Raw genomic sequence first — 26,011 nt, forward strand, 5'->3', positions numbered from 1 at the left:
TAAATAGAGAGAGAAGGAGGATGTCATGCCTAGGAGAAAGGTAATGTCTCCAAGGGAGAAATGGAAGGAAGAGCCGTTTAAGAATTCTCTGGTACAGCCAGGAAGAAGAAAATTAGACTATATTAAGAAGCAGAGTTCTAACTAGGGTGGGGTAACTAGGGCTTTTCTCCAGGTCACCCAGTTTAGAGGGTGCTCTCAAAGTCCTTCAGCAGCAGAATCAGCAGCATAGAAACAATGAAGTTACATGCCTAATTAACAAGAATAATTTGTTAAAATAAGAAACTACAAGACTTGAATTCCTCCCCTACCCTTACCTACTTTCCCTTTCCCCAAATGGCAACCTTTCCCAGAGTTTCTGTCTCCCCTCCATGGGGCGGTATCCTGTTGCCCTTCTCACTCTTTCCTGCTTTTATGTTTTGGTATTTGTCCCAGGTACAAAAATTCATGATTAGGCTTTGGTTCAGAAGAATAGAGCCAAGTTTCAGTAGCTTTATGTCTCTTACTTTTCAAACGCCAAAAATAGCAGTAAAGAAACACATCTTGGAGAAACTTCTAGTGTATTTCCAGAATTCAGCCCCCAGACAGATGGGTAAATTGATTAAATAAATATCTGGGCCTCTATAACTGTTCATTATTTTGGGTTCTTTTCCTCTAGGCAAAGAAGAAGAGAGACTTGCCCTAGAAACCGCTCTGATGTATGGGGCTAAAAAACCTCTTGACACAGAGGGCATCCATCAGTTCAAGGCTGATATTGACATGGACTTTGAGGTAGAAAAGGCTGTACTTGGAAAAGACTTCAAAGTCACCATCACTTTCCGGAATGGCACCGCTAGACGTTACACGGCTACGGCTTATCTCTCTGGCAATATCGTCTTCTATACAGGGGTTGCAAAGTCGGAATTCAAGAACCAGACCTTTGATGTGAAAGTGGAGCCCTACTCCTGTAAGTTGGCGAGATTTTTCTCAAATTTCTCAGCCCTGAACTTTCTTCCTAGCATCTCATCTGTGATGTTCCCTATTATCTGCTTTCCTAGAGAGTAGACACAAGGACATCAGGAGGAGAGCTCACTCACATGTTGCCTAGATCAGTCTTTTTGGTCTTAATTTCCAAGAAAGAAATGAAAATCCAGATATTCCGCTTCAAGAATTCTATGAGCCAATGAGAGATTAGGTGTCTCCTGGAAGTTAGTAAATTTCTCTAGAGAATCTCTTTACCCACTTAGGAAAGGAGATATGTCTAATAAAGCCCTTTGGGAGAGTCTCAACTCTTATGGACAATTTGGCTTTTGAAGGGCATGATAAGAATTGCAGTTTGAATTCCTCCCCTTAAAAAAAAATTAGAATTTGGGAGGAAGGCTGAGAATCTATGATTTCACTAGTGTGAGGAGCTCCCAGTGTGGGAACTCCCTCCACAAATTCAGATAAGCATCTGCTCTGTAATTTGTAATTGTTGAAAGTTGCCTGGGAGGGGCAGCTACGTAGCATAGTGGATAAAGCACCAGCCCTGAAGTCAGGAGGACCCAAGTTCAAATCCGGCCTCAGACTAAGCACTTGATACTTACTAGCTGTGTGACCCTAGGCAAGTCACTTAACCCCAATTGTCTAAAAAAAATAGTTGCCTGGGTTATGAAATTAAGTAACTTGCCCATGGACAATGTCTAGTATGTGACAGAGGCAAGACTTTTTTCTTGGTTTCTTTTAAATAATATTTTATTCCCCCCTCCCACTACCTATAAAAACAATTTTCAACATTCATTTTTTAAATATTTTGAGTTCCAAATTCTCTCCTTCCCTCCTTCCTCTCCCTGAGATGGTAAGCAATTTTATGTAGGTTATTGATGTGCAATCATGCAAAACATATTTCCATAAAAGTCATGTTGTGAAAGAAGATACAGACCAAAAAAATCCACAAAAAAGTGAAAAATAATATGCTTTGATCTGCATTCAGACTCCATCAGTTTTTTTCTTTAGATGTGAATACCATTTTTCATCATGAATCCTTTGGAATTGTCTTGGGTTATTTTGTTGCTGAGATTAGCTAAGTCATTCATAGTTGGTTGATCATCTGATCATTGTACAATTTTGCTGTTACTGTGTACAATGTTCTTCTGGTTCTGCTCCCTTCACTTTGCATCAGTTTGTGCGAGTCTTTCTAGCTTTTTCTGAAATTGCCCTGCTTGTCATTTTTTATAACACAGTAGTATTCTATCACAATGATATACCACATCTTGCTCAGTTATTCCCCAGTTGATGAGCATCCTTCAATTTCCAATTTTTTGCCACCACAAAAAGAGCTGCTATAAATATTTTTGTACAAATAGGTCCTTTCTCCCCACCCCCTTTAAAAAATCCCTTTGGGTTACAAACCTAGTAATGGTATTACTGGATCAAAAGATGTGCACAATTTTATAGCAATATTTTTATCATAAGTCCTTCAGAATTGTCTTAGATCAGACAATGATGTTTTAATCATGGTTCTGTGGCTTCTTGTCACTTTGGGTTCCTCTTTCTTATCCTTGACCTCTCCCACACTGCTTTTCTTACATACCTTCTTGAGTGTTTTCCCTATGGGAAAATTCAGAATCTCATCCATTGAGGCTGTCATATAGTACCTGAAACTAAAATTTTGGTAATGACATTTCCTCAAGCATGATTTTTGACATTGATATCCTCTGGGAAAATGAGCATAACATTCAAGGCAGTGTTGTGTAGTGGATCATGCATGAGGTTTAAAGTCAGGAGTTAGTCATTTTGAATTATGACTCAGATGCTACCTGTGTGATCTTGGCCAAGTAAGTCATTTAGCCTCTCTGGGCCTCACTTTACTCATCTGTAAAGTGGAGGAGATATATTTAATAGCCTCTAAGGCTCTTTCCCATTCTAAATCTATGATCCCATGACCCTGTGGAACTAAAGCCTGAGTCAGATCCTATAGGGTTAGTAGTTAGGCATGCCAGAAGGGATTAGAAACAGGTTAGGGACATTAGAACTCAATTTTTCATTACTGAATTGGTGGCCTTAAAAATAGCTATGCAAGGGGCAGCTAGGTGGTGCAATGGATGGAGCACCAGCCCTGGAGTCAGGAGGATCTGAGTTCAAATCTTGACCTCAGACACTTGACACTTACTAGCTGTGTGACCCTAGGCAAATCACTTAACCCCATTGCCTAGCCCCACCCAAAAAAACAGCCTGAAAGAATGACAGAAGAGCCTAATTCATGTTCAGGGATTAGCTTAATCACCTGTAAGAACCTATCATTCTTTATTTTGTGGGGATGGAGTTTGGTGGTAGTCACACTCTGCAGTGTTTGTGTTCAGACTTCAGAAGGAATATGGTTGTTGCTTAGTTGTTTCAGTTGTATCCATCTCTTTGTGACCTCTTTTGGGGGGTTTCCTTGGTAGAGATACTGGAGTCATTTGCCATTTCCTTCTCCAGTTCCATTTATAGATGAGGAAACTGAGATAGACAGGGTTTAGTGTCTTGCCCAGGGTCCCATAGCTAGTAAGTATCTGAGGCCATATTTGAACTCAGTTCTTCCTGACTCCAGGCCCAGCACTGTCTCCACTGTGCCACCTAGCTACCACAGTCTATAAGTCAGCAGCTCCAGCTCCCTGTTCAAAATTGGGGAGGAGGATTTTGAAGTTTGCCAGCAGAAGTCCTAGGCTCCTATAATGCAGTAAACTCTGAAAGATTCCCTTGGATGTTGTAGAAAGCCCTGCAGGCATCATTGGTCTTTTATAGTAGAAAAAGTAATTTCTTAATTATTAATGAAGAAAAATATTGTGGATCCCTGTTATTCTATGCATGTGAAGAACTCAAGATGGGGCAAAAAAGCTGCCAAATTATAGGAGATTTTAGTGAAGTGTAGTGAGACTGGTTCCTGTACTGGGTAAAATTGTATGGTAAATAAAGTTGACCTTTTATGGTCTACTAGTTGCTTGTTACAAATTTCCCTAATTTGAACCCCATCTGCTCTACTGATGCCTCTTTCCAGGGTACTACAGTGGAAAGAAAATTAGTCAAATCCCAGATCTGTTAATCAATACTTGTGTGACCCTGATCAAATCATTTAACCATTTTGGGCACCAGATCCTCTTCTGTTAAATAAGGAAGGTTACATTAAGTAGCCTCTATGGTCCTTTCTAACTCCAAATACCTTACTAGTCATCATTGTTATTCAGTTACACCTGACTCTCTGTGACTCCATTTGGTATTTTCTTGGTAAAGATACTTGAGTAGTTTGCTATTTCCTTCTCTAACTATTTTACAGATGAGGAAACTCAGGCAAACAGGGTTAAGTGACTTGCCTAGAGTCCTATAACTAGTTAGAGTCTGAGGCTAGATTTGAACTTAAGTCTTCCTGACTCCAGGCCTGGTGCCCTATACACTGTGCCATGTAGCTGCCACCACGTAGACATGGCATACAGAAGTAAAAACAGTACTCTAGGGGTTGTGACTCACAGTTTAAGAAGTGCTGAAGGAGTGTACTGAAAAAAGTTTATGAAGCCCTGAGTAGATGCGGTCTAATCGGAGCAGATAGAGCAGGACTCCCTCCACCTTTGTTCTAAACACCAAGTTTCTGTTAATGTAACCTATGATTGAATTAAATTTGGAAGCTGTTATATCATACCATTAACTTATATGGAGCTTGGAGAAAGGAAGGAAGGAAGGAAGGAAGAAAGAAAGAAAGAAAGAAAGAAAGAAGAAAGAAAGAAAGAAAGAAAGAAAGAAAGAAAGAAAGAAAGAAAGAAAGAAAGAAAGAGAAGGAAGGAGGGAAGAAAGGAGGGAGGGAGGGAGGGAAGGAAGGAAGGAAGGAAGGAAGGAAGGAAGGAAGGAAGGAAGGAAGGAAGGAAGGAAGGAAGGAAGGAAGGAAGGAAGGAAGGAAGGAAGGAAGGAAGGAAGGAAGGAAGGAAAAGGAAAGAAAGAAGAGAGAAAGAAAGAAAGAAAGAAAGAAAGAAAGAAAGAAAGAAAGAAAGAAAGAAAGTCTTTTTCATATAAACTGTTGTCTAGTCACATCTTCCCCACCTTCTGCCTGTATAGTTATTTTGTAATCCAATTATAGGACTTAACATTTATCCCTATTAAATCTCATCTCTTTAGACTCAGCAGATTGTTCTAGCCTGTCAAGATCTTATGTCCTGATTCTATTGTTCAGCACATTAGCTCTCCCTCCCAGAGTAATGTCACCCCCAAATTTGATAGATGTGATTTTTGTCATCATCCCAGTCACTGATTAAAAAAAAACTTGAAGAGTATTACATACAAGATGCCAGTACCACATTGGGAAAGGTATCTTCACACTAGAACTTAAACAAGCAGGTCAAAGACAGGTATTTTTCAATCTGTTGAAATAAAAGTTTCCCAACTGGAATTGAATGCATGCTTTCCAGATTGATGATTAAAGGGAATGTGTGGGCTGGAATCAGCTTAGAGGATCTGAATAACTTAAATCTTCCAGTGCCTTCAAAGGTGCTATCATTTCAACTTGGCTATATTTAGTTTTCTTTACTTTGGGGAAAGGAGGCAAGGCAGCTCAGGTCTGTGTCTCCCCTGGCTTTCCCCAGGCACAGTAAATGCTATTGGCAGCAACCCAGCTCTACCAATAGTACAGTGAAGTTCCATTACTCTTTCTCTTGCCATGATTAATAAACTTTATATGGAACAATTTCTTGTTCAGTAGCAAAATACAGCAGTTACATAACATACTATTTCAGGAATACTGTTCTCCTGGGCTCTGAAACTGAACCCGAGTTCTTTAGTCCTGCAATTTAGGTGACCCTTTACCTGCCACTCAGGGGGTGAAAAGGTCTTGACCCTCAGATTATTGAAGATAACAAGAAACCAGGAATATCCCCAAAGCTTGAAATATTGCCAAACAGTCCCACATCAGGAAAACTAGGAGAATTTTTATCATTATTATTATGATTGGAGCTAGCCCTAGGCTAGCTTCTGTAGATCCTTTCATTTTCCCATTTCATCAGCCAGCAGTCTGGTTTATCAGCTTCCTTGATAATGGGCCAGCTTAGAGTACAGTTCAGGGACTGAATGCCTGGAACCTGGGCTCCATTTACCATTCTTGGTTTTGGAGGTGTCTTAGTTGAAAAACTGATAAGGGAGCCTAGGAGTAAGAATGATTAAGGCAAGGTCAGAGCTAGAAGGAAATCCAGAGCCTGGGGACCACACCAGGAGGTAAAGACCTCTAAGGACCACATCCTTAGAGGGCTCAGAATGCAGTCAAGGCTACTGCATAGCAGAATGAAGAAGCTGGGTATAGAGCTCCAGGCTGGGTGTCAGGAAAAGCTGAGTTCAAATCCAGCCTAAGACATTTACTAGCTGTGTGACTCTGGGCAAGTCACTTAACCTTTGTTTGCTTCTGTTTCCTCATCTGTAAAATGGGGATAATAATAGCGCCTACCTCCCAGGATTGTGGTGAGGATCAAATGAGGTAATAATAATTGTAAAGTTCTTAGCACAGTGATTGGCACATAGTAAGCATTATATAAATGTTAATTATTATGATGATTATTATTAGTTTCCCCTTTAGCCTGGAACTCCGAAGGTTTGTATGGTGGTTCAGGAACAGAAATGTGGACAGTGGTAGGGGTGTGTACTCAATTATGAAGAAACTGCAAGTTTGAGTTGCTCTTCCAAGCCAGAAATCATCTATGGTCTCTCTAGGGCCAAATATTGTTTCCTCTGGCTCATCCCCTATGTCTGCCCCTGCCCCAGTCCCAAAGAGGGCTCATGACATCTAGCCTAGAGAATCCCGTGCTCTGCAGTTTGTGAGCTCTTCTTCATTTTTCTCCTCCACCCATCTCCCACCTCCATTGGTCACTTTACTGAAAGGTCTGTCTTTGGGCCTTCCTACAAGTCAGAATCCCAAAGTCATTACCCAATTACCAGTTGCTGCTCAATACAGCTAAAATGAGTGATTTGCTAGAGCTCAAACTACCAGTCAGGGGATTTCTTTCCTTCCATAATTTTCATTGAGGAGCACAGTGAAGGATCTGTGGAAAAGGCAGAATGATGAGCAGGGAAATGATTGGGGAAGAATGAGTGAATCAATTGCCTTCTTGTACTCTGCCTACAGGTTTGCCATAGGTCAAAGTCTGGCCTGAATAACTCAGGACTGACAGGCCAAAGGTTTTGCAGAGTGGGTTCTCCACAGGAGTGCTTTTATAAGCATGAGGTATCCTCTTTACCTAATTTTCTCCAGGAGCTTAGGACCTCAGAATGGGAAAAAAGTGAGAAAGAGAATAAAAACAATATAACAGAATATAGTTCAGTTACTTATGATCAGACGGACAAAATAAGCAGTTGCCTACATGATTTAATTTGAAGGTTGCTGGCAGTTCCACATACCCCAAAATATCTCCCTCCCAATGGCTTATCATGAATTCCTGAAAATCATTAGAGACTGACTAAATATTGTCCTATCCCTGAATAGGACATAGTCATTAATATCTTAGGGTTCATTTTATAAAATTATTTCCTCTGTGGAAGGAAAGACTGAGATCAACATAAAACACTCAGTTCTCAGGTGATGACAGGGAGGCAGAGCACAGAGAAACCAGGAACCACCAAAGAGAATCTTCACCTATTTTATTATTGTGTAGAGGGCCACCCCAACCACAGCTTCAGTCTGCACGAGATATTTTTTATTCCTAGAAAGGTATACCAACCTAGGTCTCCTTCTGTTTTCCTTTATACCCCAATATTCCACACTATCTCATGGAGGATATCTGAAGTCCATTAGTTAAAGCCTAGTTAAAGCCTAGCTAAAGCCACTTTCAGTTCAGCAACTCAACAAAAAAGTTGCCTGGACCAAAGTAAGTGTTTAATAAATTCCTTTCCTTTCCTTTCTTTTTCTTTATTTCTCTTCCTTTCTTCCTTTCCTCCTTCCTTCCTTCCTTTCCTTCCTTTCTTTCTCTTCCTTTCTACCTTATGTTAAGTATCTTCTATGTGCAAAAAACTATTCGTTAAAAGCCCTCCTCACTGAAGATTGCCAGAAGGCCATCCTTTTAGGGGAAATAAAAAGAATAATTGTATTGTGATTGTCATTTGACACAATCCAGTGAGCCTTTACAAGTTACCATCCTTTAGTCATTTCCCTGAGGACCACCACAACAAATACACACTGCTCCCAGCTGACTTTCCCTTCTCTTGTCTCCGCCTCTGTTGCAATTCCAACCTGTTACTTGTTATTGGAAAGCTGGATTAAGTTGAGAAAGCAACAGGCCCTCTTTCTGGCTTCATTCTTTCGTGTGTTTGCTTTTCTTCCTGGCCAGTTACAAATGAGGAGGTGCAAATCAAAGCTGGTGAGTACATGGGCCAGCTGCTGGAACAGGCCTCACTTCATTTCTTCGTCTCCGCTCGGGTCAATGAGACCAGCAAGGTTCTTGCCATGCAGAAATCAACTGTGCTGCATATCCCTACAGTGAACCTCCAGGTCAGTTCCAGCAATTCCAAAGAGGGACAAAACCAATGCATGCCCTAGTTCTTTGAGAAGTTGGCCATTCATTGATGCCACCTGGGTGTCAATAACAAGTGAGCCCTGTGTGTGTGTGTGTGTGTGTGTGTGTGTGTGTGTGTGTGTGTGTGTGTTCCTTATTGCTCTAAAGCCAGAAATCTTCAGTTCATTGAAAGAAATAAACAACCCTATATATAGTCACACAGACATTTCTCCAGATATAAATATGTAGCTATAGCTGGAGATATAAATGTATCTCTGGTTATAAATGTACTTATAGAAAAGTAACTAAAGATGTGATGGGTACAGAAACACAGCTAACTCTATTAATTATTCAGAATAAATCAGGGGAAGAACAGCATACATAAATGAAATATTCTCCCCACCCTTAGGATAAATCCGCAACTGTGTTCTACCCAAAACGTTTTTAACATTATCAACCTCTAGTTTCTAACAAGGTACACAAATAGGCTGGTTTGTCTCAGACCTTTATATCCTTGCCAATCTGCTGTTTCAACCTTCGGAGTCTGTGGCTTCCAGTTACTACCAAAAATCGTGGTGCAGATTTATGGCCAATTCCCTCAAATTTGGGGGTGGAGGGAGGTTTCTTTTCACACCACCCTCCACAACACCATTGATAGTTCCTAGGAGCAGTGAAGGCAGCAGCAGCTGTGGGAGAGGGTGTGTATGGGAAAAGCTACTTTCCCATATGCCTTAGCTTAGAATATAAACCAATCAACATTGGTTTATGGATGAATTCATTGATCAATTCAGTTCATTGATCAAGCAACATGGGTTAAATACCTACTATGTGCTAGTCACTGTGCTAAGTACTAGGAATACAAAAAAGAGGCAAAAGACAGTCCCTGCCCTCAAGGAGCTTACAATCTAATGGGGGAGACAACATGCAGACATATCTATATCTATCTATAGATATGTATATACCTGTAGATAGATATAAAGCAAGCTATATACAAGATGAATAGGAAGTAATTAATGAAGCATAGGCACTAGAATTGAGGGGTTGGGGAAGGTTTCCTGTAGAAGGTGGGATTTTTGAGGGGCTGTAAAAGAAGCCAGGGAGGTCAGTAGTCAGAGTGGAGAAAGGAGAGCATTCCAGGCATGGAGGACAGCCAGAGAGAATGCTAAGAGATGGAGGGCTCTTGGCAACACTCAAGGCCACAGACAATGGCATCTCACCTGTAAGCAAAAGCCCAAGACACTAGGCACTAGGGTGCCCAATGATAAATGCACCATCAGATGCCCAGCAGGCATCCTACACTAATGGGTGCCAGGAGATTGCTCAGGTCAGTGACAGCTAACAATTGGCACCTAGATCCTAGACAGGAATACTTCAGGCAATAGTCATTTTTCTGAAAAATGGTGTTTAAATTTCAGAATTATCAAAAGGTTTAGGTAGAAGGAGCTTTAGCGAAAATAAAAATAATAACTATAACTATAATATAATAATAATAATAATAATAGCTAGCATTAAGCTAGCATTAGAGCTTTAAGTTGGCCAAGCATTTTGCATAGGTTATCTCATTTGATGCACACATGTGCCTATATGTGTGTGTATACATGCAATGTCAGAATTTGCCTTTTCCTTTAAATCTAGTTGCTGATAGTAGACCATTCTGTTTTTGCAGACTCTTAGTCTCATGCATCTGGAGTTAAAATGGACTTTAGAGGTCCTGTAGTCCAGCGCCCCCCTTAATTTTACATTTGGCATATATGGAATAACAGTGTATATGTAAATGTTTGGGTGGTTTCTATTCACACCCACATGTCTTAAAAGTCCTTTTTTCTTTTTTTAATGTGTGGCTCCTCAGATTCACTCCTTTCCCTAGTAGCAAATGATATTTTATAGCCTTTCCTTTCACCTCTTTGTTCACCCCTTCCCCACAAGAGGCAAACAGATGAAACAATGGAGTCAGGAAGTCCTAGGTTTGAATCCTGCCTTGGATACCTACCACCTGTGTGACCTTGGGCAAGTCACTTCTCTGGACCTAAGGTTTTCCTCATCCATAAAATGAGGGAGAATGGATTCAATGACCTCTGAATCTATTGTCCCTTTTACCTCTAGATCTACAATGCTATGAACAGTGAATTAAATGTTATAGAGATGATTGGAGAAAGCATTGTTCTTCCCTTTTTTAAAGCTTCCATATTAATAGATTCTGCTGAATTTTGAAGCCTGTTCCCCCTTAGAGTGGCTCCTCTGCATAACGCCCTTATTCCCAGATGGGTACCTGTCTGGGAGGCATAACTCACCACCGTTTGGCAGCCTTTCCATTCCTTGCACATCTGGTGAATCATGGATGATTTGTCCACAAAAATATTTACTATGGTAATAAACAACTCATCCCCTGAATGCATATTTGTAGAAAGACTTGGGTTTATGAGAAAGCCCTACTATTACAGAATGCACATTTCACTTCCTTTTTTTTCCCATCAAGAGGATGATAGAACAATATGCTTTAGAGAATGGAAAAAAGTAGTATGCCACTGGTGACAAAAGTATTTGCTAGATATAATTTACATTAACTCCATAGATTCAGTGCTATCTGATTTATTACAAAAGTCTTCCAAAGAAGCATGGGAAAAATTACCAATAAGTCCAAAATCACTGTTTTCTGCCACATCCCAGCAAGTTCAGGTCATTGTTTTTACTGACACAATTTTAATGAATGATAGCCCCCTTTGTCCTAAATGGGGAAAAAAAAATGCCATTATCATCAATTAATATATATTGAACACTCACAGGGTGCCTGGCAACTGTTTCTTTATCAAGTGAAAAAGATTGGTAGGAAGAGTTCAGCTCTGTTTCTTTGAGAATTTAACTGAAGTTTAACTCATGATCATTGACCTTATTTGGGTAATAAATAAAGAAGATAATATAGGAAGCCATGCTTCAGTGTCTTCCGGGAAATAAATGTAACCTTCCTTGTAAATAGATGCTAATATCTTTGCTGTTCCACTGTCAGAATATATGTGAAATCCCTGGTTATATTTTCCCAGCAAGTAATTGTCTATAATTGGTTACAATCACAGGCTGAGGAAAAAGATATAAGATGGTAGGATGGGTAATTAATTGCCAGTGAGATATATATATGTAGGTATGTATGCATATCGCCTGTACATATATAGTCCAAATCTTGACTGATTTCCATCAAAATAAAAACTATTTTCTCTCTCCTCCCCCCCTGCTTAATGACATAAATACTATATGCGATTAAAATCACTCATTTTTCCTCAAAATATTTTTCTTCTAACTGAGCTCTCACTTTCAACTTCCCTTTACAGTAAAGGTTGTTGGGTTGTTTTTTGTGTGTGTGTGTTTTTTTAAGCATGCACTAAATGAAAGGAATTTTTGAAAAGAATTTTCTTTAGAAAAGCTTATAGTCACAACAGAGACTTTCCAAGCCAGCAAATTATTGGGGTTTTCTATTGAAACAAAACACTGACTTTGTCCAACTGGCCAAATTAAATGTCACAGACAAGAAATCAATATATGAATATTGGTGAATTATATTTAAGCTAGAAAAGTGCCAAATAACATTTCTTTTATTTTTTAAAAAAAAAAGGAGAAACATTTTAAATGTAATATTGAAACAAATCAGAAACCAGTGACTTTACAAATATGAAAATTGACACTGATGTCACTTTGGAAGCATTTGGACCATTTGGAAGCATTTCTAAAGCAGATGCACATAAAAGACTTTTCTTCATACAACCTTCACTGGATGAGCCAAAGGGTCCCTTCATTCAAGGTTTTATGAGGGCAAGAATTCAGAAATACAAAAATGCCTTGCCCTGCGAGAGGATTGAGTGTAAATAAGTGGAAAGCTGTGGAACATCCCTTAGACACTAAGATGAAAAATCAACATTTTTGACCCAACTAGTATGGCAATAATTTAGTATTTTCAGTGCTTCAAAAATACCATATACTGTGATATGTCTTCTTATTACACCCATCCCACAGCTAAATTCAAAACACGACATCTAAATGCTGTGTTTATGCCTAAACTGATTTTTTTTTCTGTGATAAAAGAGGGAAAAACATAATAAATTTCCCAACCAAAGCTGATGTTGCTGAACTTGGCCTGGCTTTTCACAATTAGTTTTTATTTCTAAGGTTAATTACAACATCCCTCCACAGGAAAATCCTACTCAGATGTTTCATTGTGATGTGTAGATGACCCTGGGGTCTCTAAGGCTAAGCCAGTGAAAGCAAAGCTCAGACAGATTCTACCAAACTTGAAAGGCTTCAAACAGAGGTCCCAAAACAGACTGTACAACCCAAATATGGAATAAAAGAATGTGACTTTGTACCATTAGACTTTCTATATGAAGCTAAAACAATCTGTCAATGCACCTGAAGGGGAAAGGTGATGGGGGACAAGGCACCTAAAATAGTTGTTTTATACCATAGAGCCCTAGCCAAAAAAAAAAAATCCCATAATTGCTGACTGATTTAAATTTTTTTAAAATTCTGGTGGCATTAGCTCTTTGGACACTAACTTCTAATTTCAACAATAGCAAAGGATTGTGGTGAAGAGGAGGAAGAAGAAAAGAGAGAAGGGAAGGGAGGGGAAGGGAAGGAGGGAGGGGAGGGGAAGGGAAGGGAAGGAAGGAAGGGAAGGGAAGGAAGGGAAGGAAGGGAAGGGAAGGAAGGGAAGGGAAGGGAAGGAAGGGAAGGAAGGGAAGGGGAAGGGAAGGGAAGGAAGGGAAGGGAAGGGAAGGAAGGAGGAAGGGAAGGGAAGGAAGGGAAGGAAGAAGGAAGGGAAGGAAGGGAAAAGGAAGGGAAGGGAAGGGAAGGTGAGTGGAAGGGAGGGGAGGGAAGCGGAGGGAGAACAGGAGGCTTTAATAGGTTAAAAATCTAATGACTCAAAAACACCTTTCTGCCCATTTTTGATTTCTGTGTTGCTTGTGGTCAAATCAGCTGGGATATCTTCCTGCTCAGCCATGATGATTTCAAGTGTGTCCTGGAATCTTCCAAGGCAGGTGCAAAGCCGTGTGGAGACTGTCTTCCACTTCTGGCATCCAGCACCTGACCCAGCTTTGTTCTGCCAAAGGAACTCTGAAATATAGGCTACCTGGCAGAAAATCTGAGAATCTCCCTAGGAAAGGGGTTCACCTGGTGGCTCTCACCAATGAAACCTGACACCTCAATGAGTGCATTTCTACCTCCTGCTGACAATGAACAGCCAGTGCCCTTAGCAACTATCCCTCACTCTAATTGGGTGTATAGAGTTTTTTTTTGGGGGGGGTGAGTTGTGTTGTTTTGGGGGGTTTTTTTGTTTGTTTTAGGAAAAGAAGCACCATACTGAATGCTATTTTTCTGTCTTCTTGATGTGTATCCCTCAGTCAAAGTGACAAATTACTTTCTCCTCTTTAAGATTCTTCTGGCCAAAAGTAGTTGCGCCAAATCTTTAAAATAAAATAAAAAAGTAATTAAAGGAGATTTTGTTTGATACTGATAAGTTGCATTTTTGTTCCCTTTGCTCCTTAGGTTCGAGGACAAAAAGTAGTTGGTTCAGACATGGTTGTTACGGTAGAATTCACTAACCCACTGAAAGAAACGCTGTACAATATCTGGGTACATCTTGATGGACCTGGAGTAATAAAACCAATCAGGAAAATGTTTCGGTAAGGATCACACTGACATCAATGGGGTTGCTTTCTCTGTTTCTCATTCTTCCCTCTCCTGTAGCATAGGAGAGGGAAAGAGGCACAGGATGGTGGGTCAAAAGCTCTGGATTCCAAGGTCAGATCTTTCATTTACCAGCTGGGTGACTTCCAACAGGTCATTATCCCTGTGGGCCTCAGTTTCCTTTTCTATAAAATGATGGGAATGGACTAAATGATTTCTAAATCCTGTGAAATTCCCCCAGTAAGGCACAAACTCCTTATTTGCCAGAGGGCAAATAAGAGAGGTGGGATAAGGTAGGGGGTGACAGAACTGGTCTCAGAGTCAGGAAGACCTGGATTCAAGTCCTGCCTCTGAGACATCAAGGCTCTGTAACCCTGGACAAATCACTTAATTTCTCCATGGCCCCAGACATCTCTCAAAACCTAAGAGCATGAGTAATCTGAACTAGCTGATGAAGTTCCTCACCAAGAGCTCCTTAAACCAATGAAATTGTAAGTTTAGCCTCACCCCCCAAAAGTATAATTAAATAAAAGCATTGTTGATTCCCCTTCCCAACTACTTCAAATCGCCTCGAGTCCCAGCCTACCCTAATAGTGGAAATTCAAATTCTGAAGGCCCCTTTTAACAAAAATTTAAGAAGGAGCCCCATTTCATTTTATTGACTATAATATAAATCCATTTCCACAGAGAGGGATAAATAATAAGAAAAATAAACATTTGTTGAGTACCTACTTTGTACCAGGCACTGTGCTGTGCTTTGCAATTATTATTTCATTTGATCCCCATAACAACCCTGGAAGGCAGGTGCTATTATTGTACTCATTTTACATATGAGGAAACTGAGGCAAACAGGATGTCCTCCCTTCAAGTCCCCTCTGTACACATATCCTGAATTGTGTCTTGGATGGCATTTACGACTCTACTCCTGCACTGTCAATCTGCTTTTTTGGCTGCCTAAAATGAAATGCTGCATACAGGGGTAGAGAATGAGGTCTAGAACAGTCCAGCTTTGTCACACTCAGCCATTTGAGAAAGGCAGAAGCTACTCCAAGGTCTGTAGAAGCTTGATGAGCTGAGCCTCTGTCAATCTTCATGCCAAAGTATATCTGATACGACTATTAGATCCCACAGTGTTGCCGACCCCAAATTCCTTGAGAATCACAGACACTGGGAGTCAAAAGAGACTTCAGAGTTCACCTAGTCTCATCTCCCACCCACTGCAGAAACTCATTCTTCAAAATCTCTGACAGATAGCCATCTTCTGACCTGAGTTCCAATCTGGCCTCAGACACTTGACACTTACTAGCTGCGTGACCCTGGGCAAGTCACTTAACCCCATTGCCTAGTAAAAACAAAAAAAAATTTTAAGAATTAAGTAAAATGAAACAAGAAAAAGTGCTTTATAAACTTTAAGCTATTAAAATGAACTGAGACATTTGAGACATCATGTATAAATGCTAGTTATTATCAGTCATTCAATAAACATTTATTGTTACATTATTACAATTACAATATAGTTATTAATTATTATAAGGGCTTACTATGTGCCAGGTACTGTGCTAAGCTCTAGAGATATAAATAAGGTAAAAGACAGTCCCAGCCCTCAAGTAGCTCACAATCTAATGAAGGAGACAACAAGCAGATAAATACAAACAAGCTATATACAGGACATATACATATATGTAGGAAATAATTAACAGAGGGAAGCCACTAGAATTAAGAGGGGTTGGGAAAGACTTTCGGTAGAAGATGGGACTTTTGTTAGAACTTAAAGGAAACCAGCAAAGCCAATAGGCAGAGAAAAGGAGAGAGAGCTTTCTATGAAAGGGGGGTGGACAGCCCAAAAAATGCCTGGATCCAAGAGACGGAGATGGAATAGCCAGGAGGCCAGTATCATTGGATTGAAGATTACCAGGTGGGTAGAAAGGTGTAAGAAGACTGGAAATATAAGAGGGAGCTAGGCTTTGAACACATAGTAGAGGATTGTGTATTTGATCCTAGAGAAGAAAGAGAGCTACCAGAGTTTATTGAGAAGAGGGGCGCAATGTGGTTGGACCTGCACTTTAGGAAAATCAGTTTATTGGCTGAACAGAGGACAGTTTGGAGTGGAGAAAGACTTGAGGCAGGCAGGCCCACCAGCAGGCTGTTAGAGTTGTCCAGGTGGGAAGACCCTGTATGAGAGGGGTAGCAGGGTCAGGGGAGAAAAAGGAGCTTATTCAAGAGATGTTGCACACATAAAATCAGCAGAGGCCTTGGGAATAGATTGGAGATGAGGGGGAGAGGTGAGAGAGTGAGGAGTTGTGGATAGCTCTAGTTTGCCAGCTTGAGACACTGGGAAGTTAGTATTACCTTCTACAGTAATAAGGAAAATAGGTAAGCAGTAGGATGTAGGAGGAAAGATAATGAGTTATGTTTCAGATATGTTTAGTTTAAGATATTTACTGGACATTCAGTTTAAGGTGCCTAAAAAGCAGTCGGAGGTCAGCAGAGATGTTGGATCAGGATAAGTAGATTTGAGAATTGTCAGCAGAGACAGCAGTTAAAAATCCACAGGAGCTGATGAGATCAACAAGTGAATTAGTATAGATGAAGGGAAAGGGACCTAAGAGACACCTACAGTTAGAGGGCATGATCTGAATGAGGATCCAGCAAAGGAGCCTGAGAGAGAGGGGTCAGTAGGTGGGACAAAAATCAGGAGAGAGGGTGTCTCAAAAACCTAGAGGGAAGAGAGTATCAAGAAGAGGTGATCAATAGTGTTAAAGAGGGATTGAGGAGAGATTGAAGAGAGAAGAGGCTATTGGATTTAGCAATTAAAAGATCATTAATAATTTTGGAGAGAGCAGTTTCAGAGGAACAATAAGGTCAGTAGCTAGATTGTAAAAGGTTAAGAAGAGAATAAGAAGAAAGTGCCTATTTCTAGTATTATTATTGTTACTGCTACTGCTGCTGTTGTTATCATTATTATTATTATTAATTATTATTATTAATTTGCCTCTTGACAGACCTTCCCAGTAGCTACTGTATAACTCACTCACCCCTCTGCCTCACTGTCTTCTTTTTTCCCAGACTTTTCCCTCAACCATTCTTAATTTTTTTATTTTATTTTTAGGCAATTGCAGTTAAGTGACTTGCCCAGGGTCACACAGCTAGTAAGTGTCAAGTGTTGGGTCTGAGGTCAGATTTGTACTCAGGCCCTCCTGACTTCAGGACCAGTGCTCGATCCATTGTGCCACCTAGCTGTCCCTCAACCATTCTTTATATACATGGTTTCCAGACCTCTTTCCATACAAGTCACTTTCCTCTGGACATGTGCAAGTCAGTCAATGTCCTTAAAGTTTGTGCCTAGAACTGAACACAGTTCTCTAGATGTGTGTTAACATGCTTTCCAATTTTTTGATTTCTAAAAAAAAATTTAAGTGTCTCCAAATGTCTTTTTTTTTTCAGTTGATTATTGTTATTAGCACATATACATTTACTTGTCTTCTGCCTTGTTGAAGCAGTAGGTTAGACAACACTTGCCACAGTAATGTCTGTCAAAATGGCTAGCCATAAAGACCCCAGCACCACATTCATCAGAAGGGCACTCTCGTCGAAGGCGGCTAATCTTGCCATTCTCATAAACCTTGTAGTACTTCAGAACTGCAAGCTTAACCTTCTTTCTCTTATGCTTATTCTTTTCGGGAGTGGTGTAAGACTTCTTCATTCTCTTCTGGGCACCATCACGAAGCCTCAGAACAAGATGAAGGGTAGACTCCTGAATGCTGTAGTCACACAAAGTTCGTCCATCTTCTAGCTACTTGCCTACAAAAATCAATCTTTGTTGATCGGGGGAATACCTTCCTTATCTTATATCTTGGCCTTGATGTTTTCAATAGTATCGGATGGTTTAACCTCAAGGGTGATGGTCTTCCCCATCAAAGTCTTCATGAAAATCTGCATCATGGGTCCACCCGTTGATGATAGATCCAAAAGACTGCTCCAAATGTCTTCAAGCTTTGATAATAGCTTAAAATGGCACTGTCTTTTTAAGGATATTCTATTAATTACTGGAATTAATAACTGACATTTCTAGAGCACTTTATATTTGGAAAACACTTTATGTACATGAAATATCTATCAGTCTCACAGTAACTTTGTGAAGTGATACAAGTATTATTAATGCTTTTTTTATAGATAAGGAAACAGCTGCAAAGAGATTGACTTGTCCATGAGTCATATAATACTATGTACCATAGGCAGCATTTCAACACATCTTTTTTTAAGCTCCACTGAGGGCAGGGGTTGTTTTTTCTTCTTTTTGTATCCCCAGTGCTTAGCACAGTGCCTGGCACATAGTAGGCATTTAATAAATGTTTACTGAATTAGATTTTTTTACTCCAACTCCATCCAGGATCAGTTAGACATTGTTTTTGTTGTGGTTGTCTGTCCTTCATTTTCTAAGAGGACCAACAACACCACAGATGGTATGTTGACTTGCCAGTGAAGCAGTTACATAAAGTTATCCACCTCACTCTCTCTTCCAGAGTGGTAAGACAATAGTTCTGTAGAGTGCAATCTTATAAGGGTTGGGAAAGGAGTTGTGGGATTCACTTTGCCCTGGAAACTGCCTTGTGATTTGATAACTGTGAGCATTTGCCCTGCCTACTTTGTAGAAATCATCCTTCTCTGAGTTATTCCTGTGGGTATTGCCTCCAGGCCTCTCTCAGTCCTTACGTTTCACCATTTCAATACTGATACTTCCATTAATGTCATTTGTATATCTCAAATGTCAAAACCCCATGAGTTCCCTAGCCCATACTTACTCCCTGTATGACCTTGGGCAATTAAGCTTTCTCAGCTGCAGTTCCCTCCCCTGTAAAATGATAAGGTTGGACCATCAGAGATATCAACTACAACACTCCCCAGTATGGCCAGAACCAGATCAAAATGTGATTTATTTAACAAAATTATTCATTTATTTAACAAAATATCATTTAACAAATGTATTCATTTAGTTTATTTAAATTTATTTAATCATTTGAATTATTTAACAAAACAAATAAAAATACAATAGAACATAGATAATGTTAATATGTGGTTTTCTAAATCAACATTCTGTCCACAGGAATCTTGGGTTAGTGCTACCCCCATTTGACACCACTAGATGAAATGAGTTTTAAAGTCCCTGTCAGCTCTAATTCTATCTAGACTGTGATGCACAGTATCTGAGAGGGGACCAGTCACTTTGGTGAGTTTGCTACCTCTTATTGATGCAATAAGTAGAAGGAAAAAAAACTTGAGGCTTCTTTGTAAAACTAGAAAGCAAAAAAAATTCAGCTATTGAGCACTAACATACAAGTCACAGGAAAACAAATTAAATTAGGAATTATGTCCAGCTAGAGAGAAAGGTCAGAACAGACTATCCTGCATCAGTCAGAGACAGCAGCCTCAATCACCCATTCTCACACCTCCCCACACTAATCAACTACAGTAATGTCTCAGGCAAAGGCAAACAACCCTTCTTTTTTTTCTTTTTATTTTTTTCAAACAGCTCTCCTGCTGCTGCATCCATTTTTTTCCCCTTCTCATCCACTAACCCCCAAGCTTTTTGATCAAGATTCACCATCCCTCTGGTCATTATTATGGTATCTAGAAAAAGATCTGTTCGCATGAGCCCTTCCCTGCCAGGCATCTGTTGTGTGGGCATAAGCCCACGTATTTGTCTGTGGGTTAATAACACACCAGTAAATATAAAGGGACTTAATGTATAGGTGTACAGTAGGGGGTGGGGGATGCCAGTCATTTGAAAACATGGCCCCTGAATCCATTCTGTTCTATCTTGAGAAGGCTCCCCATCGTGGAGACCTTGCAGGAGCTTAATTTTAGTATCATCCCTCCCCTCTTCTTGAAATCTGTTATCTTCAGAGGTGGGATGGCCAAGGGGAAGGAGAAGGAGGAGAGGAGCTATATGGTGGCAAAATAAATTATTTGATCCATGCTCTGGCTTCAGCTCCATCAAGAAATATGTCCTTAATTGACAAGATAGATATGGAGGATGGTTCTTAGGCCATTAAGGCTCTTGTAAAGAACCGCATCCATGGCATAACCCATTCCAGATACATGAAGCTTTGTGGTTCACGGATGGTCAGAATTTGATAAGAATAAGCGATGGCAGTATCATGCATTGCTTAGATCATTGAAACAAGTGACATTTGCAAAGAAGAGGGAGTTCCCATCTCATCCTAATATGCCCTGGCCGACCAGTTCAGTTCAAACGTAGGAACAACAAGGGGTCTATTTTAGTAATTCACTGTCCCAGGATAGAGGAGTCAGGAAGACCTGAGTTCAAATCCAGCCTCAGACACTTACTAGCTGTAGAACACTGAGCAAGTCATTTAACCTTGTTTGCCTCAGATTTCTCATCTATAAAAGGAGCTTGAGAAGGAAATGGCAAACTATTCTGTGTCTTTGCCAAGAAAACCCCAAAAGGAGTCACAAAGAGTCAGGCATAACTGAAAATGATTCTTTCTGTTGAGAGAGAAAGAGAGAAAGATGGTAAAAAATATATGGAGGGTCAGAGGCAGCTTCCTTTATTGACTTGCTCTAATTTTAGGGCATGAAGACCAAACGTACAAGGAATTTGCCACCTTTTGGTAGTCTAGAGCAGAGGACGGCTAGGTGCCAGGCTACTAAATGACAGAGGGCCTGGGAATTCAGTGGCTCAAGAATATAAGATGGACCAAGAGTGGAGAGGAGAGATGCCATGTCTCATTCTTCATCCTATGCTCCCATCTTCACTGTAACACAACTGTTCCTGCCACCAGGCTCTCTTTTATTAGATGCACTGTGACTCTTTTTTTAAAAAAAATTAATTTATTTTGATTTATCAACAATCACTTCAATAAGCTTTTGAGTTTTCAATTTTTCTCCCCCTCCTTCCCCACATCCCTCCTCAAGACGGTGAGCAATCTGAGATAGGCTATACATACACATTCCTATTAAACATATTTTCACATTAGTGATATTGTAAGTAAGAATTAAAACCAATAGGAGGAACCACCAAAAAGAGGAAACAAAACACAACAGAAGAAAAAAAAAGCAAATAGTATGCTTCAATCTGCATTCAAACTCCACAATTCTTTCTTTGGACATGGATAGTATTTTCCATCATGAGAGCTTTGGAGATGTCTTAGATCCTTGTATTGCTGAGAAGGACTAAGTCTATCAATGTTAGTCATTGTACAACATGGCTGTTACTTTGTACACTTTCCTGGTTCTGCTCACTTCACTCAGCATCAGTACATACAAGCATTTCCAGGTTTTTCTGAAGTCCTCCTGTTCATCATTTCTTATTCATTGTGACTTTTAATTTTTAAGTTTCTATTTTTCAGAGGGTATGTCAAGAGCTTATCTTCCAGACTTAATTTTCTTTAACAAAAAAATAAGAAAGATTACACTCAATGAGTTATTGAAAGGAAAATGTCCTGGCTCTTATTTTGGTTTTTCATATTAAGTTTCCTGGGCAGATCAGAGGCTGAGAGTTAGGCTCACAGAGGACAAACCATAGGTAGTTGCAGTTTACTGTAATAATAATCTCATTTGCCTGCATGTATTCAAGATGATAAATGGCTATTGGGTGCTGATGGCTCAGCACATTACTTGGAATCATTTATCACAACATCTATTCCCAGGCAAATGAGATTATTCCAATGTTACTCCATTTACCAGTGGGGGGATGGGGAGAGGGAATAATTGTCTTTCTTCTCTTTTTATACACATATTGTGCTTTTATGCTCATTTTGTGCAAAAATATATCTCTATATATAGTTAAATAAGTAGGGACATATGCTTGCTAATCAAGTATGAATAATCAACACATTCATATTTGGGGGAAGGGGACACTGGACCTGTGATCTTTTCTATAGGGAGTACTCAATAAGGAACCTCCCACCATCCATGCAGATTGGCAGCTACTGTAGGGCCTAGGAAATTTTCATCTTCAGGAGATGCCCTGGGAGCTGAGAGAGAAATTGATTTGCTTAGAGTCACATAGCCAGCATGAATCAGAGGTGGGATTTAAATCTAGGGCTTATTGACTTCAAGACTAGCTCTCTATCCACTCTGCCACGTGTCCCTCCTGTATATATACATCAATATGTGTAGACATAAATGCATGGTTGGCTTAGTCAGAGGAGAATGAAGAAATGATAATGATGCATTAAAAACTAACAGAAAATATAGGCAGTGCTGGATATGAAACTAGGGAACCTGGGTTATAGTCTTGGCGGCTCAGCCACAAACTATGTGACTGTGCAATTCAGGTCATCTCTCTGAGCCAGTTTTAGTAATAACAATAACAACAGCAGCAGCAGCAACAGCTAACATTGATAAACAGCCTCAAAGTTTGCAGAGCGTTTTACAAATAGTACATCATTTTATCCTCATAACAACCTTGGGGAGTAGGTACTATTATTATCCCCATTTTACAGATGAGCAAAATGAGGCAATATAAGTGACTTGCCCATGTCATACACATAGTAAGTTTCTGAAGCAGGATTGGAACTCAAGTCTCATTGGAGTTCTGTGCTCTATCTGCTTGCCACCTATGTGGTGGTAATGGTGGAGGTGGTGGTAGTGGTGGTGGTAGTGGTATGGTAGAAGTAGTAGTAGTAGTAGTAGTAGTAGTAGTAGTAGTAGTAGTAGTAGTAGTAGTAGTATAGTAACAGTAGTTTGTTGTTTTCTTTTCTTTAAAATTAGGGGGTTCAATTAGATGACTTCTAAGGTTCCTCCAAGTTCTAATTTTATGACCATCCCTACATTAGAAGCTTATTCATCCCTTGATGGCTTTAGTCTTTCCCTAAGAAACCCTCAAATTAACATACACCATCAAAACCCAGGCTTCTAGAAACTTAGTTTCCATAACTATTAAGGATTCTCCTAACCAGGAACTCATCTCTTGGCCTGTTGTTTCTTCTTGAACTTGAATTTTAAGCATAAAACACTGGCTTATTTATAACTTAGATATATTTGGATTACTCTAGCCTCAGATTAAGTGCTTTTTAATCCATACATGAATGGGAGGGAAGAGAGGAGGAGAGATCCTAACCCTATTACAATTACAGGTGACTCAGCATAGTAACAGGCTGAAAAAAATCACTTCAGACACTAAGCAAATTTGGATTGACCATCTACACTGAGTAAAAGGAACTTGCTAATTAAATCAACTAGATTTCCCACTTTATTTTATATTCAGCTGAAAATTTGTCCTAAAATAGGCCATGTCTGCAGGACACCAAAACAGTCAAATTAGTCCATTCGGTAAAATAGTCAATCAATGTACAAACAAATGTAAGGTTAAATTATGTTTCTGTCATTGTGCTATCCCCTAGGTATTAGAATTACCATTATTACCACTGTGAGATAGTAGCCATCCTGTAAACAACAAGAGGGAAGAAAGGAACAAACATTTATTAAGTGCTACTGTATGTCAAGCACTTTAATACTTTACAAGTACTATCTCATTTGATCCTCACAACAACTCTATGAGGTAGGTGAGATTATTATTTTCCCCATTTTACAGTTGAAGAAACTGAGGCAAGCAGAAATTAAATGACTTGCCCAGGTCTTTTTTACTCCAGACCCAACATTCTATTCGCTGTGCCTCCCAGCTACTATTTAATAGCAAATTTAACCATGGAGGCAGCTAGGTGCCTTAGGGAATAAAGTGTTGTGCCTGGAGTCAGGAAGATCTGAGTTAAAATCTGACCTCAGACACTTGCTGGTCACATGACTCTGGGCAAGTCACTTACCTCTGTTTATCTCAGTTCCTCATTTGTAAAATGGGTGGAGAAGGAAATGGCAAACCATTTTAGTGTCTTTGCCAACAAAATCCCACAGACAGTATTGCCATGCTGTGATAGTCCATGGGGTCAGGAAGAGTAAGACATAACTGAACAGCTCACCTGATTAAATTTTTTTAAACTTTTCATCCAGGTACACCGTTTGGTACAGACCCAGCCACAATATATTCATCGTATAATATAAATAAATATAATAAATTTTATGATAAAAATAAGAATTATTAATTGTATCATATAAAACTATAATTTTGTTTTGGTTCATACTTTTTTGGGGTTTTTTTGAATGAGTAGAGGCAAGTAAACCTCCTCTTATCATAATAGGTGCTTCTACTTATTAGCATAAGCTTCCTATTCAGGCAGGACTATTTTGGAATATAAACTCATCCCAGAACATACAAGGTCAGTTTTTACTCAGGATTATTCATAGCCCACGTGCCAATATTTCCAATTTGTCATTAACTTTTAAGCAGCTAAAAATGTGTTAGGCATTAGAGAGATTTTATGTTAAATTCCCTATAGAAGCAACAATTTCAGAGCTTTAGTTAGATTTCTATTTGGTATGTTATAACTTTTTTTTTTACTGCTACTTTTGCCCCTCTGGTCACTATCAACCCAGGTTGTCCATTCTACTGAGCAGGTCCTTTCTTTAGCCAAGTATCAACTCTTCAAAAGCCAGCATTCAACTATCTGATGAAATGCAGAGAATCATGTCCTAGACAGATGAATACAAAAGCATGGCATGTGAGCATAATAGTGTTTGGTGCTCTGTACCTGAGTCTGGGAATGGACATGTAAAGACAGAAGCAAAAAGGATTTTTTTTGGAGTGAGGAGGAAAAAGACTAAGTATCCTGGGCCCTGCATTAGCTAGGCCAGTCCAGTAATCCAGGTTCAGGGTTTAAAGGAGTAATAAAACCAACTTTACTTATCAAAGGAAATGAATAGAATAGATTTCTAAAGTGAAAAGGATATCAAATGTTATTCCCCCCTGTATCAACGGTCACCATGGAAACCAATCAAGTAAGTTAGGAATATAGAAAAGCTTTTTCTCACCTGCAGTAGGAGCTCAGGTACATCTTCCAACTCTAGTTCCCAACTGTTTGGGCTTTCTATACCTCAAAGGGCAAGGCTGTCAAACTGCCTCCTTCATGACTGACCTAGCCTAGGGGCCGCCATACCTAACATGCTAGGTATTGGGAAGGCCTGCCAAGGGAAAGGGAAAGGATGAAGAAGAGACTGCAGCTAACCATGGTGGAAATGCCACACCCCAGTGCTCCTCAGCAACTGCCTTGAACCATTCCCACTCCTACCCCTGGTCCAGATGTCCCAGCAGAGGGAGCTCCTACCATGGAGAATGGGAGGGAAGAAGAAGACCAAAGAAAGCATAGATCACTACTTAGGCTAAACAGGACAATGGAGAGAAGGCAGAACTTCTCTACATCCTCACTGACCAACATCCATAACTCAGGAAAGGCTAATGCCTTTTATATGTGATTTTATAGAATCACAGCATCACAGAATTATTAGTTATAAAAGAAAACAAAGAGATCCACTGATTGACTCTCTTCTTTTACTGATGATAAAAGGTTTTGAGTAGTCTAAGACCCAGAGTGCTAACATGATATAGCCAAGTCCTGAGACTAGGAAAAGTAGAGTGATAAAGCCAAGGGTTAAAAAACCTGAATTTGATTCTTGGCTCCATTCCACATGTAAGCTGTCAAGTTGCTTAAACCTTTCTGATACTTATCTACCCATGTGACCTTGGTCAGTCAGTGATCAATCAGGCAGTCAGACAATAAGAGCTCTAGGCATAAGGGACCGCCAGTGTAGACATAGAGATGGGAGAGCGTTATCTTTGGGAAATTGCAATAGGCCAGCATAGGTGATCATATAGTAATAGAGAAGGGGAGGGTAGAAGAAGGCTGGAAAGTAAGAAGAAGCCAGGTTAAAATAGCTTTTAAATACCAAGCAGAGCAGTTTGAATTTGAAGCTACAACTCACTTAGCCTCCATGGTTTTTAGTTTCCTTGTCTATAAGATGAACTAGAC

General features: G+C 39.8%; 1 protein-coding gene and 1 pseudogene across 2 annotated transcripts in view; one reads left to right on the top strand and one right to left on the bottom strand.

Moving 5' to 3' along the window:
* Positions 1-26,011, top strand: part of F13A1 (coagulation factor XIII A chain) — a 194,657-nt gene that overhangs the window by 164,821 nt on the left and 3,825 nt on the right. Inside the window, exons 12-15 of one of the 2 annotated variants that reach the window (XM_020973813.2) lie at positions 656-943; positions 8,289-8,449; positions 13,986-14,122; positions 19,231-19,346. In XM_020973813.2, the coding sequence (XP_020829472.1) occupies positions 656-943; positions 8,289-8,449; positions 13,986-14,122; positions 19,231-19,273 (629 nt within the window). In that variant the 3' untranslated portion in view covers positions 19,274-19,346. Of the gene's footprint in view, positions 1-655; positions 944-8,288; positions 8,450-13,985; positions 14,123-19,230; positions 19,347-26,011 lie in introns of those variants that run through there. The other variant, XM_020973812.2, reaches the window with a different exon arrangement.
* LOC110199111 (ubiquitin-ribosomal protein eS31 fusion protein pseudogene) lies at positions 17,576-18,065 on the bottom strand (annotated as a pseudogene).

The sequence above is a fragment of the Phascolarctos cinereus genome, unplaced genomic scaffold (assembly GCF_003287225.1).
Source record: "Phascolarctos cinereus isolate Bilbo 61053 unplaced genomic scaffold, phaCin_HiC Scaffold_4;HRSCAF=312, whole genome shotgun sequence".
In the NCBI taxonomy this organism is placed as follows: domain Eukaryota; kingdom Metazoa; phylum Chordata; class Mammalia; order Diprotodontia; family Phascolarctidae; genus Phascolarctos; species Phascolarctos cinereus.